The sequence below is a fragment of the Schistocerca nitens genome, chromosome 2 (genome assembly GCF_023898315.1).
Source record: "Schistocerca nitens isolate TAMUIC-IGC-003100 chromosome 2, iqSchNite1.1, whole genome shotgun sequence".
In the NCBI taxonomy this organism is placed as follows: domain Eukaryota; kingdom Metazoa; phylum Arthropoda; class Insecta; order Orthoptera; family Acrididae; genus Schistocerca; species Schistocerca nitens.
Genome location: NC_064615.1, coordinates 906,924,506 through 906,945,861, shown reverse-complemented (window position 1 = coordinate 906,945,861; position 21,356 = coordinate 906,924,506). Strand labels below are relative to the sequence as shown.

The window sequence follows — 21,356 nt, the reverse complement described above, 5'->3', positions numbered from 1 at the left end:
AGACATACGGTAGAAGAAGAATGGGTAGCTTTGAGGGATGAAATAGTGAAGGCAGCAGAGGATCAAGTAGGTAAAAAGATGAGGGCTAGTAGAAATCCTTGGGTAACAGAAGAAATATTGAATTTAATTGATGAAAGGAGAAAATATAAAAATGCCGTAAACGAAGCAGGCAAAAAGGAATACAAACGTCTCAAAAATGAGATCGACAGGAAGTGCAAAATGACTAAGCAGGGATGACTAGAGAACAAATGTAAGGATGTAGAGGCTTATCTCACTAGGGGTAAGATAGATACTGCCTACAGGAAAATTAAAGAGATCTTTGGAGAAAAGAGAGCCACTTGTATGAATATCAAGAGCTCAGATGGAAACCCAGTTCTAAGCAAAGAAGGGAAAGCAGAGATGTGGAAGGAGTATATAGAGGGTCTATACAAGGGCGATGTTCTTGAGGACAATATTATGGAAATGGAAGAGGATGTAGATGAAGATGAAATGGGAGATACGATACTTCGTGAAGAGTTTGACAGAGCATTGAAAGACCTGAGTCGAAACAAGGCCCCGGGAGTAGACAACATTCCATTGGAACTACTGACAGCCTTTGGAGTGCCTGTCCTGACAAAACTCTACCATCTTGTGAGCAAGATGTATGAGACAGGTGAAATACCCTCAGACTTCAAGAAGAATATAATAATTCCAATCCCAAAGAAAGCAGGTGTTTACAGATGTGAAAACTACCGAACTATCAGTTTAATAAGTCACAACTGCAAAATACTAACGCGAATTCTTTACAGACGAATGGAAAAACTGGTAGAAGCCGACCTCGGCGAAGATCAGTTTGGATTCCGCAGAAATGTTGTAACACGTGAGGCAATACTGACCCTACGACTTATATTAGAAAATATATTAAGGAAAGGCAAACCTACATTTCTAGCATTTGTAGACTTAGAGAAAGCTTTTGACAATGTGGACTGGAATACTCTCTTTCAAATTCTAAAGGTGGCAGGGGTAAAATACAGGGAGCGAAAGGCTATTTACAATTTGTACAGGAACCAGATGGCAGTTATAAGAGTGGAGGGACAGGAAAGGGAAGCAGTGGTTGGGAAGGGAGTGAGACAGGGTTGTAGCCTGTCCCCGATGTTATTCAATCTGTAAGTTGAGCAAGCAGTAAAGTAAACAAAAGAAAAATTCGGAGTAGGTATTAAAGTCCATGGAGAAGAAATAAAAACATTGAGGTTTGCCGATGACATTGTAATTCTGTCAGAGACAGCAAAGGACTTGGAAGAGCAGTTGAACGGAATGGACAGTGTCTTGAAAGGAGGATATAAGATGAACATCAACAAAAGCAAAATGAGGATAATGGAATGTAGTCGAATTAAGTCGGGTGATGCTGAGGGATTTAGAGAATGAGACACTTAAAGTAGTAAAAGAGTTTTGCTATTTGGGGTGCAAAATAACTGATGATGGTCGAAGTAAAGAGGATATAAAATGTAGACTGGCAATGGCAAGGAAAGCGTTTCTGAAGAAGAGAAATTTGTTAACATCGAGTATAGATTTAAGTGTCTAGAAGTCGTTTCTGAAAGTATTTGTATGGAGTGTAGCCATGTATGGCAGTGAAACATGGATGATAAATAGTTTGGACAAGAAGAGAATAGAAGCTTTCAAAATGTGGTGCTACAGAAGAATGCTGAAGATTAGATGGGTAGATCACATAACTAATGAGGAGGTATTAAATAGAATTGGGGAGAAGAGGAGTTTGTGGCACAACTTGACAAGAAGAAGGGACCGGTTGGTAGGACATGTTCTGAGGCATCAAGGGATCACAAATTTAGCATTGGAGGGCAGTGTGGAGGGTAAAAATTGTAGAGGGAGACCAAGAGATGAATACACTAAGCAGATTCAGAAGGATGTTGGTTGCAGTAGGTACTGGGACATGAAGAAGCTTCACAGGATAGAGTATCATGGTGAGCTGCATCAAACCAGTCTCAGGACTGAAGACAACAACAACAACAACATTATTTTCAAGTTTGTTAGTAACTAACCCTCAAAAACGTTTTATCCCAGATTTTTCTATTGTCTTAGCAGAAATATCATTTTGCATGCTAATTGCTTCAGTTCTTAAAAGAAATTAGTAATACTTTTTGCTTAATGGCTCCAGAAATTGGAAGCGAATGATCAGGCCTATTTTAAAGTTATTTGTTTACTGTTTCGTTAGACATTGCACCAGCCACAACACAGGTTCACTATGAATGCTGTTCTTGAACATGGGATGAGTTAGTTGATTCTTAAGTAGCTGGACACTGCCCTGACTACTGTCAAACATTTGAAAGCTACTGCAAATGGGTATGTTGGGAAAGCTCCAGAAGGTCGTACACCAGAGGTACCAAAAATACCTGAAGTGGATCCTGTCTCTTCTACAGGAAGTATGGAATCTATCACTACCAGTCCACGTGGGGAAGGACGTGAGATGTCATTCCCACCCCACTAACCAATAAGTTAAACGTGCCCCTGAAATCAAAGTCGAACCAGTGAGACTTACTTCTCCTATTGGGAAACCTGCTGTGTTCTGTATCAAGAGGAAGAAAACACAAAAGGTTAGAGATCTATTAATTGTCAACAGTTCAAATATGTGGTGAGTATGATACGCCTTAGGGAAGTAACAACATTGGTTGGGAAGGAACTCCAGGTGCACTCAGTGTGTATACCTGGAGGGCTCATTCAACATTTTGAAGACGTTATTTCAGCAGCTATTACAGTAACAGCATGCAACCAACTGCAGATTGTGGTGCACATTGGAACAAATGATGCCTATTGTCTTGGCTCTGAGATCATACTTTGAACATTCCAGTGACTGGCAGAGAAAGTTGAAAAGAGCAGCCTTGCTCACATAGTTTTGACAAAGCTCACAGTTTGCAGTGCTGTGCTGAGCACTGATACTTGCCCCCTATTTCTGAGCTGCATGGAAGGACTGAACCAGAGACTTCAAAGGTTTTGTTGACGAGGTAATTGGTGACTTCTTGGACTTAAACTATGTGGAATGGTCCCCTGAGGGGGGGTCAGGTGTGCACTACACATCAAAGGACGGTACCCAGATATCTGACAATGTGGGGTGTACACAATGGCTTTCTGTATTAGGCTACACTCCAGCCAGTCCAGATAACAATAGCTGTGTCAGTATAAAATCCAAGGAAATGTCCCCTACAGGTTAAAGTGTTAAAATTGTAGTGATTAACTGCCAGAGTTTTCACAATAAAGTGCCAAAGCAAGCACACGTGAAAAGTGGTGGATCTCACATAATACTAGATACAGAAAGCTAGCTAAAATACGAAATTGACAGCAGTGAGATTTTTGAGAAGAATTTAAGCATATATCAAAGCATGCACTTTTCGTAAATGGAAATGGAAATAATGTATTATTTGTTGCAGCAGTCAAGAAAATCAAATCAACCAACAGAAATTGACACTGCATACAAGATTGTCGGTCAAGACCCAATATCAAGGATGGGCATAAAATTATTATCAGATCCTTCTATTGGCCATCAGACTCACATCCAGATCTAACTGAAAATGTTGGACACAACATAAATTAACTGGTACATAAGTTCTCCAGTCAGCACTACCATCATTGGACGAGACTTAAATCATCCAACAGTTAACTGGGAAAATTACAGTTTTGTAAGTAATGGGTATGACAAGAGATCGTGTCCTCTGAACACTACCCAGAAGAGAATGTTCAGAATACCATTTATGATGGAAATATATTGTGTCCCCTAGTACAAAATAGATTTGATCTTTTTGAGAATGTCCACCTAGAAATTGGTATCAGTGACCATGAATGATTTGTAGCTACAATGACTGACAAAGTATTAAGGGCTACAAGTAGAGGTAACAACAACTGATACCAGTTACAATAGTAACAATCAGTGACTATGCAGCGGTTGTAGCAACAGTGATTGCCAAAGTACAAAGGGCAACAATTAGAAGGGTTTATATGTTCAGCAGACTATAAAAAGATGCAGGAATGTTTTGTTTCAAGAAAGAACTCATAACATGTAGCTCTGAAGAAGAACTGTGGCTCAGGTTTAGGAGAATGGGAAGTGATGCACGTGATAGATATGTACAGGGTGTGCATAATATCCAGGAACACTTTCAATTATTTATTGCACAAGAACCAGACATTGTACAGATATCATACAAATGTTATTTTGAAGAGAAACCCTGAATTTTGTTTTTCATGTATACCACCACAGCGTAGTTTGGTAATTAGCCGATAGTCAGCACTAGTCGCAAACATGGCAAGTTCAGGTGCGGAGCAAGCTTTCCGTGTGTTGGAGTTCGACAAAAACAAGTGTGTTACAGCTGTTCAACGGATGTTTAGAACCAAGTACAGTAAGAAGCCACCGACAAGGAAGGCCATTTACCAGTGGCACAACAAATTCGTTACGATGGGTTGCTTGTGCCCGGCAAAGAGAAGCGGCCGTTCCAGTGTGAGTGAAGTGAAAATGGAGAGCATACGAGAGACATTCATAAGGAGTCCAAAGAAATCCGTGCGTCATGCATCCCGCGAACTCGAAATGACTCCAACGACAGTGTGGAAAGTCCTGCAACAGAAACTGTCTATGAAACAATTCTAATTGGAGCTAGTGCAGAAGCTCAATGATGACGACAAAAACAAGCATTTTGAGTTTTTTTTCTCAGTTGCAACAATTGAATGAGGATGGGGATGGCATTGTTGAGCGCTTAATTTTTAGCGACAGAGCCTCTTTTCACACTAATGGGAATGTGAAGAGGCGTAATTGTCGAATCTGGGGTACAAAGCGTCCACACAAATGCACTGAACTTGAGCATGATTCACCGAATGTAAATGTTTTTTGTGCCTTGTCACATCGAAAACTGCACCTGCCATTCTTCTTCGCTGAGAGCTCTGTCACTGGATACCCCTGCTTGGACTTGTTGCAGTAGTGGCTGATGCCTCAAATGCAATCGGACTCTCTGTTCATCTTTCAATAGGATGAGGCTCCAGCTCATTTTCATCGTGAAGTTCGTGGGTATCTGAACACAGAACTGCCGCATCGATGGATTGGCTGTGCTACAGAAGGAGACTGCTGTTTCATGAAATGGCCTCCCCAATCACCAGATCTCACTCCGTGTGACTCTTTTCTGTGGGGACACATTAAAGATCTGGTGTATGTACCGCCTCTACCACGTGATGTAGCAGAGTCCCGGGAGAGAATACGGAAAGCAACGGCCACAGACGGCTATGCCATGCTGGGACAGGTATGGCAAGAATTCGATTACTATATTGACGTCTGCTGGGTCACTCATGGTTTGCATATCGAATGTTGTAAAAAAAAAAAAACTTTCAGAGTTTCTCTTCAAAGTGCAATATATATGACATCTGTACAATGTTTAGTTCTTATGCAATAAATAATTGAAAGTGTTCCCAGACTTTATGTACACCCTGTACTTAGTAGGATAGTTCATTATGGGAGGGATCCTCCCTGGTATACTATCACTGTAAAGAATCTTCTAAAAACACATATACTACTGCATAATAGATGTAAAACAAAGTATTTTTCATGTATAATGCCACAGTGTAGTTTGGTAATTGCCGATAGTCAGCACTAGTTGCAAACATGGCAAGTTAAGGTGCGGAGTGAGCTTTCTGTGTGTTGGAGTTCGACAAAAATAAGTGTGTTACAGCTGTTCAATTGATGTTTACAACCAAGTACAGTAAGAAGCAACCAACAGGGAAGACCATTTACAAGTGGCACAACAAATTCAGTACAATGGGTTACTTGTGTCTGGCAAAGAGAAGTGGAAGTCCCAGTGTGAGTGAAGTGAATATGGAGCACGTACGAGAGACATTAATAAGGAGTCCAAATAAATCAGTGCGTTGTGCATCCCGTGAACTCGAAATGGCTCCAATGACAGTGAATGAATGAAGTGCATTTGGCTGTGAAGAGGGCAATGCATAAACACCTAAATTACTGCCACAGCAAAATGCCCTTGAAGCATCAGTCACAAACCCTAAAAAATTCTGGCCCTATGTAAAGGCTGTTAGTGGCACCAAACTTAGTGTCCAGGCACCTATGGATGAGATAAGAATGGAAATTGAAACTAGCAAAGCAAATGAATAAATTTTGAACTCCATTTTCAAATGTCCCTTTACAAATTAAAATCCAGGGCTATTGACCCAATTCACTGTTTAAATCACTGCAGATATGAGTGATATAGATATTAGTATCAGTGGGGTTGAGAAACAGCTGAAATTGCTATAATTGAACGAAGCTCCGGGGCCCAATGAAATCCCCATCAAATTTCTGCACTGAATTTTTGTCCAAGTTGTTTCCTCTTTTAACATTAATCTGCTGTAGCGCTCTGAAACATGAAACCGTACCCAGCTGTTGGAAGAAAGTGCAGGTCATACCTGTGAACAAGAAGAGTAACAAATGTACAGTATCTTGACATCCATTTGCTACAGGATCTTAGAATATATATATTGAGCTCAAACATAATGAGGTATCTTGAACAGGTTGACCACCTTCATGCCAACCAGCATAGATTCTGAGAACATTGATCATGTGAAACTCAATTTGCACTTTTCCAAAAAGCATTTGACTCAGTACCACACCGATGCTTATTATTGGAAGTATGATCACGTGGGCTGTCAAGTGAAATTTGTGACCAGATTGAGGATTTCTTAGTAGAGGAGGAAGCAGCGTGATATATTGCATGGGGAATCATCAAGAGATGCAGAAATAACTTCAGCTGTGCACCATGGAAGTGTGCTGGGACCCTTGCTGTTCATGTTATATGTTAATGACCCTACAGACCACATCAGTAGTGAGCTCAGACTTTTTGTGGATGATACAGTTATCTATAATGAAGCACTATCTGAAAAGCTGCACAAATACTCAATCAGATCTTGATAAGACTTCAAATTGCTGCAGAAGTTGGCAGCTTATTTTAAATATTCGGAAGAGTAAAACTGTGCACTTCACAAAACTAAAAAAACATAGTATCCTGTAACAACAATATCAGTGAGTCACAGTTGGAACTCGTCTTCTCATTCAGATAGACGAGGGCAACAGTTTGTAGGGATATGAAATGAAATACTTGCATAGGCTCAGTCATAGGCAAAGCAGGTGGGAGACTTTGCATTTTCCTGGTATTCTACCACTTATTCAATCAGTCTACAAAGGAGATTCCTTATAAATCACTTGGGTGGCCAATCTTAAAACATTGTTCAGGTGCATGTGACCTGTACCTTATAGAACGAACAGGGGACATTGAACAAATACAGAGAAGGGTAGCAGGAATAGTCACTAGTTTGTTTTATCCTGGGAGAGTGTCAGGATATGCTGAAGAAACTGAACTGGCAGACACTTGAAGATTGGCACAAACTATCCCAAGAAAGCATACTTAGAAAAGTTTAAGAACCAGCTTTAAATGATGACTCTAGGAATGTACTGCAATCCGCTAAGTCTCACTCCCATAAGGATCATATGCAAGTGGAACAGGAAGAAACCTTAATTTATGGTACAGTGGGAAGTACCCTCTGCCATGCACTTCATAGTGGTTTACAGAGTATGGCTGTAGATGTAGATAATATTCTTGTACTGGTAGTTGCAGACGTAACTATTATTCTTCTGTTTAAAAGTGTCAGGTTTTCACAACCTCTCAGTGCTATAAATCTCATAGGCTTACATGGTGTTTGTGATGTTTCAGTAAGCATATTCTCTCCTCCCATCTTCTGGCGAAGTACTTGTGTGTCACAATCTGTGTCCTTGTATAGGTGTCAGCGGAAGCAGTAATTTAAATGTTGTAACCGGAACTCCAAAACAGTTGCACTGACACTCCAGTTCCATGTTTTGGTGAGTGGCAACTCATGACTGTTCACTACTGACTTATGAGCTGCAGCTGAATGTCACTAGTATCTTTTAGCTTCCAAAGGGGACTGCTCAGTTTTGTTGGGGTAGATCTCTTGGCTAAATTAATCCAACTCATAAGGAGAACAAGGCAAGTGCCATAACCCATTTCCCAGAAACTTCACTTAGTGGAAGAAGAGTCAAAATAAGTGATCACATGTCTCTGCTTATCCATAGATTCTTGACTGTTTCTGAGAAAGTGATGGTCAATTTTTTGACCTAACTTAGGTGCCTTTTAGCGCGCCATAATCTGAGCCAAGATAGTAGCACAGTGGCTAGAGCGCAGTCTCTCACTTTTGCACCTTGTGCTCAAAAACCAAATCTAATGATTGTTTTTTATGTTATTTTTCCATTTATTCACTCAAGTCCATAGAAGGTTATGACACAAATGCTTCTTATCAAGTTAGAAGATACATGGGCGTTGTGTTAACTGCAAAATTGCAGCTGGGTTTCACCATAAGTGTCATACATTATGATGTAATATAGATGTGTATGGTATTTTCAGTGATTACAATATTTTTAAATCCTCATATTCCTATATTTCATTCTTACATCATTTCTTACATTAATTCTACAATATAAGGAAAAGATAGATTGCTCCTTGCCGTAAATATGACATGCTAAGTTGCAGACCGGCACAATGGAAGGACACTTACACATTAGCATTCAGCCAAAGGCTTCAGCAAAAAAGGAAACGCACATTCATTCACACTAGTAAGCACATCTTACACACAAATGAGCGCCATCTCCAGCAGCTCAGGCCAGAATGATTATAGTAATTATTATATTAAATATTATTTTTCATATTTTATTCTTATATTTATTTTTTAGTAAGATTTGGTGTATTCCTTTGGATGATACTGATCTTAGAAACATTCAAAACAGAGAAATTCTGAACACCACAAGATTGTGCGAAGTCAAGTTTTCCACAGTGACATTTCTTCAGATGAATTTCACTCAGGTTTAGAACATGGGGCACAAATGTGTGAAGCCATAATGTTAGCCACTCTGCTGGTGCATCAGTTGAACTTTTACTCACATGGAGGCACATAATGTACCTTGAAAACTTTGACTTCCTTTTTCTCAGAAATTGTCAAATATCTGCGAATAAGCTGAGACATGCGTTTGCTTATTTTGAACCCTCATTAACTGAGCAAAGTTTCTGGGAAATTGGGTTATGGCACTTGGCATGTTCTCATCTGTGCCATATGGGTTTCAACTGCCTCTTTAATTATGCTGTCCCAGAAACCAGCTATTAAATGGATGACCAGTCACTTCATAATTCTCTCTCTCTCTCTCTCTCTCTCTGTGTGTGTGTGTGTGTGTGTGTGTGTGTGTGTGTGTGTGTGTGTGTGTGTGTGTGCTTTGTATTGTCATCAGTGGAGACCATTCTGAACACTGTAAATCAGTACAAATATTTTTCATTGTTTTACATCATAATGAGCTGGTTTTTGTGTAATTTTATGTTGTCTCAACAATGGAAAATCCAGAATTGAATGTAACAATATTATAAAAAGGATGATTGATATTCGTAATATAGCGTAGATGCTGAGTCAAACGAAGGCACAACAAAAAGACTGTCATAAAATTACCTTTCAGCCAACCAGGCATTTGTCAGAGATAGAAAAACACACACACGAGCACAGTCTCTCTGAGTTGTGTGTGTGTGTGTGTGTGTTCTTTTTTCTATTTCCAACGAAGGTCTGGTTGGCCGAAAGCTAATTTTCTGACAGTCTTTTTGGTGTGCCTATCTGAAACTCAGCATCTCTACTGTATGGTGAGTAGCAACTATACTTTTCACAGTGTCTCAGGTATTTAGGTGTCAAAAGTAAAGGGTGATAGATAATAAAGTAAAGTTCAATGTCAAAATCAATTCAGGTTTAATACTAAAGAAACTAAAAATTGCACTGGAAAACATTAATTAATATGAGTAAATCTATGGCAACCAACCACAGTTGAACTCAAAACCTGTGGGAAGAGAAACTATAGCTTTACCTTTTGGCTAGAACAGCAAGTCACTGAATGTGTTTGTGAGTCATGAGATCAATTAAACCAAGCTTTCAGTCCTCCATTACTGCAATGTTACATACTTTGTCAATTGCTTTCTTGTTTTAAATTGGACCACACAACATTTTCACGCAGTATATTTTTTTATAAATTTCAATATTGTATCTCATTTTAAAGAATTTGGGACCAAGTCTCCAGACATCTGATGTTGATTTGCAGACTTTACAGCTGTTATCTTACTTGTCTCATGATGATGAGCTACCTACGTTGTCTCTGCTGTGGTGCAGCAATGAGACTGCAGGCAGTTCATAATAACATAGCAATTTCAATATAGTAAGCAAACAATAGGAATATCTATGATGGGAGTATAGCACACTGGACATGTAGCCAACATCAAACTAAAATAGCCATGTGACATGTATAACACTGATTGTTTACATATTGAGCTAAGATATGAACTTCAATATTACTCTTATTTGGGCTGTTTTGCAAATTTATTTATTAGTGACAGTAGTAGTAGAGATGGTTGCTGTTAAGAATGTGAATCAAAATATGTCAAAGGAGGAAAAGTTACCTTTAGTTATTAGTAGGTCATTGTCGTCATTTTCACTACCACCACCACATCAGGTACAGCTCCGGTTTCCAGGACCCTGATGACAAGTTCTTTTGAAATTTTTCTATTCTTGTATGGCTCTTACTCACAGACACTGTCCCAAAGGAGACCTCTTTCAGCGACACCCTTCTTAATTATGTCAATCCGTCTTCTCCTTGGCAGTCCATCATGACTTTTCCCATATCTAGTAATTTCGAGGATTTTCTTGGCCATTCTGGTTTCTAACATATATTTAACATGACCATACCATCTTAAACTAGATTGCCATAGTTTATCCAGTACAGTGAGTTTTACATTTTCATCAATTGTGTTCCTTTCATACCTTATCTTATCCATTTTCATTTGCCTCATCATAGATCTAAGAAACTTCATTTCAGCAGCTTGGATTTGGCTATTCCTTCCTTCCCTCCCTCCCTCCCTCCCTCTGCACAGATCAAAGGTAAAAAAAAATGTAAATATAGTAGTACTAAAGATATGCCTTGCGTGGTACCTGGTTGCCCCAAAGAAGGCAACTTAATGTGATTGTTAAACTGTGCAGTTTTATTGTACATTTTAGAACTTCCTTATGCTTATTTGAAAGCAGTCACAATGAAAAACTGTAGTACCAGTACCTACATCAAGCAGAATGAGCATCTGCAGTTAATAATTTAACTCTATAAAAATGAACAAATATTAAACTTATGGCACCAGAAAGGAAAAAGAGAATAATTTTTTCCATACACATATTTCCCTCTTTAACTTTCTGCATGTCATATCTACAAATTTGATGTTCATGAAAACAGAAACTGTCTAATAAAATCAAACACAGTACAAAACCTAAGAAATAGTTGTAGCTATCTTGTCTCCTCCAGTAGCAAAACAATCGGCAATATCTGAGCTGTGACACTTGTTGCAAACAAGCAAAATGCCCTTGCATTCATCTCTAAAAACCTTGAAAGCAGGTTTTTTTTTCCTGGATATCAAATCCAAATTATTAATATGCTTGTGAAATGTGTATACAAAATCGACAGTACTTTTGAGTGAGTTATGTCTGTATTGGCGATGTAATGACATTGACAATCTGAAGAGCATTTACTGACAAATCTGATGTCACACCGTAGCATGTGACTCTTCCAGTCAGCTTATGATGGCAACAAGAATCCCTTTCCCTGCATCTGAATTCTCACTCCATAGATATTCCTACTCTATGATAGTAACCAAAGTTTAATTTGTCAACTTCAATTACTTTGTTTAGTTCCAGTACTTCTACCAATTTTCAGGGACAATTGTGCTTGTATTTTCAACATTGTGCATGACTTTAAATTAAGGACAACTAAAATTGGAACCATTGCTAATAAAATGTTGTCGGGAAGACAAATCAAAGACTGTTTTATTGGCATATGCAACAAATCTATTAAACAGACTGTCTACACTATGTTTGTCTATCCTCTTTTGGAGTACTGCTGCACAGTATGGGATCCTTACCATATGGGATTGGTGGAGGATTTCATACAATTTCAAAGAAGGGCATCTTGTTTTGTATTATCTTGAAAAAGGGGAGTGTGTGTTATGCATATGGCAAGATACTTGGGCTGGCAAATCATTAAAACATAGGTGTCTTTTGTTGCAGTAAGATCTTTTCACAAAATTGCAATCACCAACTTCCTCCTCCAAATACCACAACATGTAGAGAGAAAATACCATTTTGATAAAATAAGAGGAATCAAGCATGCTCAGAAAGATCAAATAGAGTGGAGTGGCAGAGAAATAGTTGGAAAGTGTTCCTGTGAATCATCTCCCAAAGCAGATGTACATATAATGATGTGACAAAAAAATACTGAGGACATATCCCAAATTAAGTTTGCAAAAGGACTTTAAATGAGAAGCTAAATATTTGATTGCTATGTATGTGTATAATAGATGGTTGGCAATTTATTTTTGTGTCAACAGCCTCTTTGACACCAAGGAAATCTTTTTTGAAGTTTTGTGAAACATCAGTAGTACTGTCCTATCTAAAAGTCATTGAGTGCTATATGAATTATTCTTATCGTGCATGTATCTTTGCTAATATAATATCTGTGCCCATAATGTAGCAACTTAGCAGCATGATAAGATTTGACAAGCTCTAGTCACTCTTATGTAAACAACAGTGCAAATAATTATTGTTTAGTGGTATTTTTATTTGTGTTTTGTGTACATTGTGACAGAAATGGAATATACTCTCCGACAATACATAAATTATAATTTTTGACTCATATTGTGTGAACAGTGCAAACTATAGAATGATATAAATTAGAAAGAGGTCATTTTGGTTACTAGGCCTATCATTGTGCAACACTAAAAAAACTAAAATGCTGACATTTCACACATTTCAGTTACTAACTGCTGGATTCAGGTATTGGTCTTCCCGTAGATACTGTCTTATTTGAGTTGTCTGGTAGCTACTGAGGTCACATTCTGGGATGCCATTGGACAGTTTGAAGTAAAGATTGATATGGAGGGATGGTTGTATGGTAGGCTATTGCCTGTGCTTCTCTGGCAGGCAATTGGTAGGCAGTAGTACATTGTTAGCTTGTTTCCCTGCAGTGAGACATTGATGATGCATGGCATTTCTGTAATGGCTACTTGTTTATACAGTTGAACCTGGGTCATGGGAGCAGCTGGCTGGAAACACAGTTGGCTCAAGGAACTGGGATAGCTGGCAGCTAGGCTGTCGGTGACATAGCCGACTTCCCTGTTCACGCTTTTAGGGCATTCAATTATTTTGATAGCCTCTCTCTAACTTCTGCTGTATCCAGAGCTGCCGAGCAAGCACACGAGGTTCTTGAAAATTAGTAGCTCGAACATAGTCCTGGTGGTGTTGTGTAGTTGATTTGTTATGTCATCCCAATCATAAGTAACATTCATTCTCCAACACACAAGTACTAATGGAAGCATTTGAAGTGAGAGCGCTAAGTTCCACACCACTGTGTCCACACTATTGACTTGGGTATGTGAACAACACATTTGTCGTCATATAGCCACCTGGGAAAGCACAACTACACAGTTCTGATCAGCACCTCAACAACTTACATAAGATCACATACATCTTAATTGAAATAGAAAATAATGGTATGATTCCTTTTCTTTATGTAGAGACGTATAGAACATTTAGTAGCAAACTTGGGGACATGAAGTGTACGGCACACAGAAAGATATCTACACATAGAGTCACACCACCACCACAAAAGAGTACTGTATTATATACACTGACAGCCAAAGTTGACCAGATTAGCGACATTGACATCTTCAACATGAACTGAATGATCTGCAGACAACATTCTGTATGAATGGATGTAGCAACAAGAACACAGAAAGAGCTATGAGGTACAGAAATGTGAACATGGCAAAGTGTACATTGGTTACTCTGAGTGATGTATTAGCACACATTGGAGCATGAACACTATGTATGACTGGTGCAAAATAATTAACCAGCTGTACCTGAACACCCTCAGGACTGTGGCCAAACTATTAATTTTCAAGAACCTTGTGTGCTTACTCAGCAGCTGTGAATCCAGCAGAAAAAAACAAAGGGAGTCTACTGAAATAGTTAAATACCCTACCAACTTGAACAGGGACAGCAGCTAAAATTTACTGACAGCCTGGCTGCCATCAGTCAGAGTCCATCAGGGCAAATGTGTTCAACAGCCAGCATCTTCAAATGACCTGGATTAAACAGTATATAAACAAGACATCAATTTGCCATTGCCTGCCAGTCGCTAGCCATAGTCACCACTCCACACCACTTTTTGTTTTGAATTATCCAGTGGCATCCCAAATGAGACATTGGTAGCCACCTGACAACCAAAATAAGGCAGTGTGTACGGGAAGACCATCACCAGAATCCAACAGTCACCCTCAAGAGGACAGCTGCAAAGTTGTTCAAAATGTCAGACTTTTAGTTGTTTTAGTATTTCCATTGACATGACCTGTTTCTGAAAATGATTTTATTGAAGCTGACACTGGCTGTAGAACCCTACAAACTGATATAATTTAATTTGTATTGCATTTTTTCTGATTAGAGGTGACATTTCGTCATCTGACCTGACACAGCCATCAGAAACATTGCAATCTGAAAGGATTGTATACTATTCTAAATGATTTAATAATACTTGGGCCCAAAAGATGACAACATTCTGCCAATATGTGTCATGTCAAACTATTAATCTCATATGTCATAAGAAATTTGCAAGCCTCAACCATTCCCACTGTAATATGTATAAATTTAAGTTTACTATTATATCTCCAGATAGTTATAAAAATAATGTATTTACATTAACTAAACTTGCTTAACATAGTCTTGCAACTCTTTAAGCCTGGTTTAACTCTAACTCATCATTGCTTAGAAGCCTTTATGCTTCTAAGCAATGAATTTTTTATTCAGATGAATTTTGTTTCATTTATAATGAAATTTTATCTGTGATGAAGCAGGAGAAATAAGTACCACTTTCTCTGCTATAAAGAAAACAACAGATACTATTGCAGTTTTCAAGTGATTGACTGTACCGGAGGACTACATAAGTTTGTATACACATAATGCATGAACAAAGTTAGTAATGTGTTTTGGGGCAATGTTATTTTAGAAGACAGGAAGTACTCTTCTTGCAGAACAATATTTATGTTACAGGATACACCCACACCATCATAGTACTACTTCACGCTTAATAGCAGATAGTAGTATCTGTGATCCGAAAGCTCCTGAAACACAAAAGAAACACAGTGGTTCTCTTTGTTACCTGATTTACTTCTCAACTGTTTAAGGAAGTTTCTTCCGTCTGCATTTCTATAGTTTCTTAAGTGATTTGCACGAGATCTCAACAATGCAGCTTTGGCACTACAGTTAAAGTTTACTTAATAACACTTAACTAAAGTATATATCCCAGCTGTTTGTGGTTGTAAAATGTTAAGTTATTCATAAAATGAAATATGGTATTACAGGGGATTGGTGAAGATTGGATCGGCAAATCGGATAACCAAGAAACAGATACTTACTAAAATTTGGGAAGCTTTATGGCACAACTTACATGAAAAAAGGGATTGGTTCATGGACATAATAGTTTGGTAATGGAAGATAGTGCCCAGGTAGAAAGTGTAGTGGAAGACCAAGGCTTGAATACGATAAGCAGGTTGAAGTGGATGTACGTTGCAATAGTTACACAGAGATGATGAGACTTTCTCAGGATAAACTGGCATAGAGCTGCATCAAACCAGTATTTTAATTGAAAACAATACTAATAACAAATATGCCATAATGACATCATGTCAGGATTCATATGGAACACTATTTTGGATGTTGTGGAGAATCAGTTCATGAATGTATTATCTTTGATTGCAGAGCACGTGTTCTCACACATGTAAAAGTGTCTTATTAATATTGTAATGTATTACGTTTTGCTTATTTAGTGGTAGTATTGACTGATGATTATGTTAGTTGACTTTCTGAAAAAAGTAATATATTTTTATAATGTATTATAAATAAATTGCTAATTTGAGGGTTTATTTTACAGCAAGCAGAAGTTTCCCCTACCCGCCATTTCCATGTCCATTCTGTGACCGTGCCTACACCAGTTGGGGCTTCCGCCGACGCCATATCAAAGCAGTACATACTCAATCACAGAAGCTGCCGTGCAAATGGTGTGCAGAAGTTCTTCCATCACACTCAGATTGGGAACAACATGTGACAAACAGCCATGGATTGGCTCCCACAGATGCCCACAATGGGCTTTTGATACTTGAAGAAGCACATATGGTTTTACAGATACCAAATCCAACACGCCTTGACACATTTGTCAGTATGATCAGGAAGAATAAAAGTGCTGCCAATAGTAGTGGATCTGGCAGTAGTGGGGGAATAGTTAATGCTGGAGCAAGTAGTAGTTCACAGGATGACCAAGATTGTTCGAATGGATCTGCCAGTGAATCAGAGAAGCCTGCATCACGGACTTAATATGTTACTCATAATTTGCTTTTCGCATTAATTTGTGTTGGCATCACACTTTACTACTTATCTTTAGAAGTGCCAGATCTGAACAACACAGCTCTCCCTGCTGTGAGCTTGATAAATCGTGTATCATTGCTGTGTCTAGTGTCATTTTGTGGATTTAGCAATGTATACTATGAAGCAGAATAATTTACTTGTGATACTTGTCACTTGTCATAAGAAAAAAGGTACTAAGCTCTAATGATATAGTTTTTATCGCACAGTGACAAATACAGGGCATATAGACATAAACTGACCATATATGATTCTTCTGTGATGTCTTGGTAAGATTTATTTCTATTCACCTTTTGCTCTCAGATTTGTCACTTTTGCCCTGTATCAGTTATAATACACTGCTCAGTATCAGTCCCTAACACCATTACCATTGTGATCCATGTCACAGACTTCCAAAATCAATATTACATGTTTTTCACTGACAAAGTATTGTAATACTGCATTTTAATTTTGTCTATCATTATAATTATGTGCATCAGTTGTCATTAATTTTTTCCTAAAGTAAAAGTCAGTGAGATACTATTTTCATGTTAAATTCATTAAAGTTATATAATTTATGTTTATTTGATAGCACAATGAAGTAGGTTAGTGTAGAAAGTGTAGTATTACAGTGTTTTCTCAAATTATTTTCATTTATACCTGATGCTAATACGTGGACATCAGAAAAATAAATTATATTACAAAAGAACATGAGCAGTTGTGCAGAATGTAGGCAGATGGTACCAATAGCTTTCTTGACCTTTGATTGATGATTTACTGTAACTAACTCCAAAAAGATTCATTGCACTAGGCTCGATGGGACAGATATCACCACCTTTGGCTGTACCCGACTTCCAGGTCTGAGAGTTTCACAACTTTTGGACTTCTCATAAAATTATCTTTTTTATCAGACTCAAAGCAAAATATACCTATAACTGAACATACGAATGATGGTTCTCTACTACTTCTGTTGTTCCAACAATGTAAACTTACAAGTTTTACGGGCACAAGACAATAACAGTTTATGCTACCTGTAGCTACTATTTCAAAATTTTTTTTTTTTTTTTTGCCAATGCGTTGTATGTTAAAAAGAAGAGCTTAATTCTTGTGGTTTCAAAGATTGGCGACAAAATATTAAGGAAGATTATTGTTCAATGTCCCATTGACAACAAAGTGATTATACACAGGTATTTAAGGCACAGTCATAAGCAACAGACATTCAAGAACCAAGTAATTAGATATTATTTATGGAGACAACACTAGTATTGTAACCATCTTTATTAAAGAAAGCATCTCTGAGATTAATGACGACTTAAAAACTCTATCCAACACTCCAGATACTGATGTTGATAGTATTCTTCGCTTACACTTGCAATTAAGAATGCAGCGTATGGATTTCAAGTGAATTTCACTCATTAATATATTTCCATCAGATTTACTTTGAAATATTTTTAAATAATGAACTGCAATGAAAATAATATTTATAAGACAGCAATCATAATATGACATTCTGTACCTGTAATTTGTGCCTTTTTGACTGATGCTTCTTTCCCAACATGTGTAACTTTATTCAGGTGTATATTTGAGAGCAGTGACAATACTGTGTATTTTTCAGTGGGGAACTCATATTCTACAAATAGTTGCAGTAAATAAAACACTGATTAATGTTTTGTAACAGATTTTTTTATATTTGTAATAAGAGAGTTTAGAAGGGTGGAGTGGATATTTTTGTATAAATTATATGCTGTGTATATTGCATGTATTATGTAACTCCTACTTCCTTCACATTATGATAGAAATATGTCAAGATTGATGTAATTTCATACTGTATTTTTGGAAAGTTGTTTATTGAAATAGCAGTCCAATAAATTAATTTACATCAACTAGGCTTACAAATATTAAGATGAAAAAATAGCCTGGAATTATTTTGAAAAAACAGTGTTCATCATTAATAACAGAGCCACATGTTAAGAAAATGTTAATACTAGGCTGTTGAATCCTATTAACTGCAAGTCAAGCAAAAAACAAACTGTAAATGCAAGTGATAAACTTGAGGGCTTAGACAGCTTAGAAACCCAGTTCCAGTCTAAGTCTTCTCCGGGAGACAATGCTATGGTTGATGTAAATGATAATAGTTTGACGAGGGATTGAACTAAAGGAACATGACAGTCATATCTCTTTTATTCAAAGAATATTTGTTATGCAGTTATAACATCATTGTCACACCACTTTTGAGTTGCCTTAAAAATTACCATCCCATGGGTACCACACATCAGTCACACCCTCTCAAGTTTCAGACATAAATTACTGTGTGGTGTGTGTGATTTTGTTCATTTTTTTTTACGTCCCTGGGCTCTCCTCCTCTAACACTATTTTTTAGTGTCTGGTTAACCAATGCATTAATAATTACAGTCCATTAATGTGTCTAAATATATGCCTTCTTTCTAATAAAAATCAAGCAATGAAAACCACAGATCTGAGTAACGTTTGCAACATGCAGTTAAAGATTATCAGAACGATCATAATTCAGTAGCAGTGTAGATGTGTATTTCTTAGTGAGAGCCCACACACACTCAGACACTTTTAGATGTGTGATTCATTCTTACTGCATGCAACGGTTCTTGCATCTGCTACTGGGTTCCCTACCTCCTTTTAAATCTATGGTGACATGCCAAACGCCTCAATCTCGCCATTCTTTCTCATCCTCTTCTCTCCATCAATTCTTGGATACCCCATATCCACTCTTTTGGTGGTCTTCCTCTTCTTTTTCTTCCAGGGGTTGTCATGGAAGCAGTGTCTTTAGGCATTTGTCTTATTTCATTCTTTTGACATGCCGTAACCACCCAAGCTGGCTGTCTTCTATTCTATCTGTAATATACTGGCTCTGCCTCCTTTCTCTTATTTCCTCATTTCGAGTTAGGAAATTCTGCATGCTTCTCCCAAGTGGTCTATTTCTAAAGCTCTAAGTCTCTCTTTATACTTTCTATGAGTTCGTAACACTCACTCCCACAACTTTTTATTGGTTGCTCAATGGATTTGTATAACAGCATTATACCAACCGAAGTACAAGATTCAGTTTTTGGATAACCATTCTTTCCTACCTGATTCATTGTTGTATAACTCTGTCACATCTTCCATCACATGGTAGGTTACTACTCATATACTTAAACTGTTTACACAATTTATTTTGATGTCTGTCAATGTGCAAGTCACTTTCCTTTGCTCCTGTTCTCAAAATTAATTTTCAGATCCCACTGTTTAAACTGTTCCATTAACTTCCTAAAAAAGTAAGTGAATTTTACTAAGTTTGTAAAACCATGTTGCTAATTATATAGTTTGCCAGACAATATTTTTAAGTGTAAAAATGCTCTCTACAAAAAAAATCTGTTCAATATGAGGACTATTTTTAATTACACAGATATATTGTACATTTTATAAGTAATATTGATCCTTCTCGGAATGAAATGAAAGAAGCATGTTACCTATCTGTAATCACATTCAAGGCAGTGATTTTGTGACAAACACTTACAAAATATAAAATAATAGAAAATAATGTTGTGAGTGAGTTTTGATGCACAAAGAGATGTAAACAGTACAGTAATAAATTATAGGTTGGAAACAACAGACATAAATAGCAATAAAAGGCATAATCTAATGTTTTATGGCTATGGAGCCTTCAAGTTTTTCAACTCCTCACTCACAATAGCAGCATGAATTTTTCGTCCCCTTCAAGTTCTGGTTTGGTTGTAATACTTAAGGGACTGTATTCTGTGCTACCTGTAGTCATTATTTTTTGCTGGTGGGGGAACAAGACTAGGAAAGAATAAAAGTGTGGAAGCTAATGCTGCTTTATGAGCCACTATGTGTGCCTACAAACCATTCTTGAATCATCTGCAGGTGAGGTATTGGCTTCTGTCATTTATGTTTAGAGGTGTAAATAGAACATAATAATATATATTAAATATCAAGTGTGTCAATTAAGAGTGCTCGTTTAATATGAAATGTACAAATGAGAAGAATCCATGGATGCACAAAATATTTTATATTAAAAATATTTATTATTTATCTAATACAAGCAATGCAGAAAGTTTGTCAGGCTTATCTTTGTTGCAGTCTTTGTATATAAAATTGTATTGTGGATAACTGTAAGAATTACCTTTATGGGCACATTGTACTGTCTTCTTCTTGTGCCTTTTTACTGGATGTTTTTTATTTATCATTTTTGTATAAACAGAAATCTGTTTTTGATCATTGATGAAGAATACAAACTAGTCAGTTCATTCTAACACAAGAAATTACTGTTGTTGGTGCATGACATATTTCTAAGTAGCTCTGTATTTGAAGTTCATCTGAAATCATTCATTGTCCCAATGTTCCTGTGTTGATACAGACCTTTAAAAATCATGAGTGGATTCTTATTATAATCTAGTAGTGGAAATAAATACATTTTCACTATTTTTATTAAATATTTAATGTGGGTTGTATATGTACAATTTTAGTTATTACTAATAAACAAATGCTTTTGCAGAGATTGTGTCCAGAAAGTGATTTTACCTGTTCTCAGTAATTACACATTTTTCATGCTGTACAATACCACCTATGAGTCCTTGGGATTTGAATTTATGCTTGTAAATGTTAGTTCTTAAGAAAGAAAGAAAGAAAGAAATAAAAGCACGCGAAACTGCTTGTTTTATGATGGAACTGTTTCTGGTGGCACATTTGTACACAACTGTGTTTTGACCTTACACTGTGGCACGTTTCATCAAAATCAGTCAACCCATTGGCAGTGGACAAGCAGTTTCCTAAAGAGATGTTACTGC

At 37.3% G+C, this 21,356-nt stretch overlaps 1 protein-coding gene across 2 annotated transcripts in view; it reads left to right on the top strand.

Annotated features, from left to right (window-relative positions):
* Positions 1-21,021, top strand: part of LOC126237219 (protein tramtrack, beta isoform-like) — a 204,693-nt gene extending 183,672 nt beyond the window's left edge. For both annotated transcript variants that reach the window (XM_049947106.1, XM_049947105.1), the window contains one exon: positions 16,070-21,021. In XM_049947106.1, coding sequence (XP_049803063.1) covers positions 16,070-16,509 — 440 coding nt within the window. In that variant the 3' untranslated portion in view covers positions 16,510-21,021. The remainder of the gene's footprint in view (positions 1-16,069) is intronic.
* The last annotated feature ends 335 nt before the right edge of the window (positions 21,022-21,356 follow it).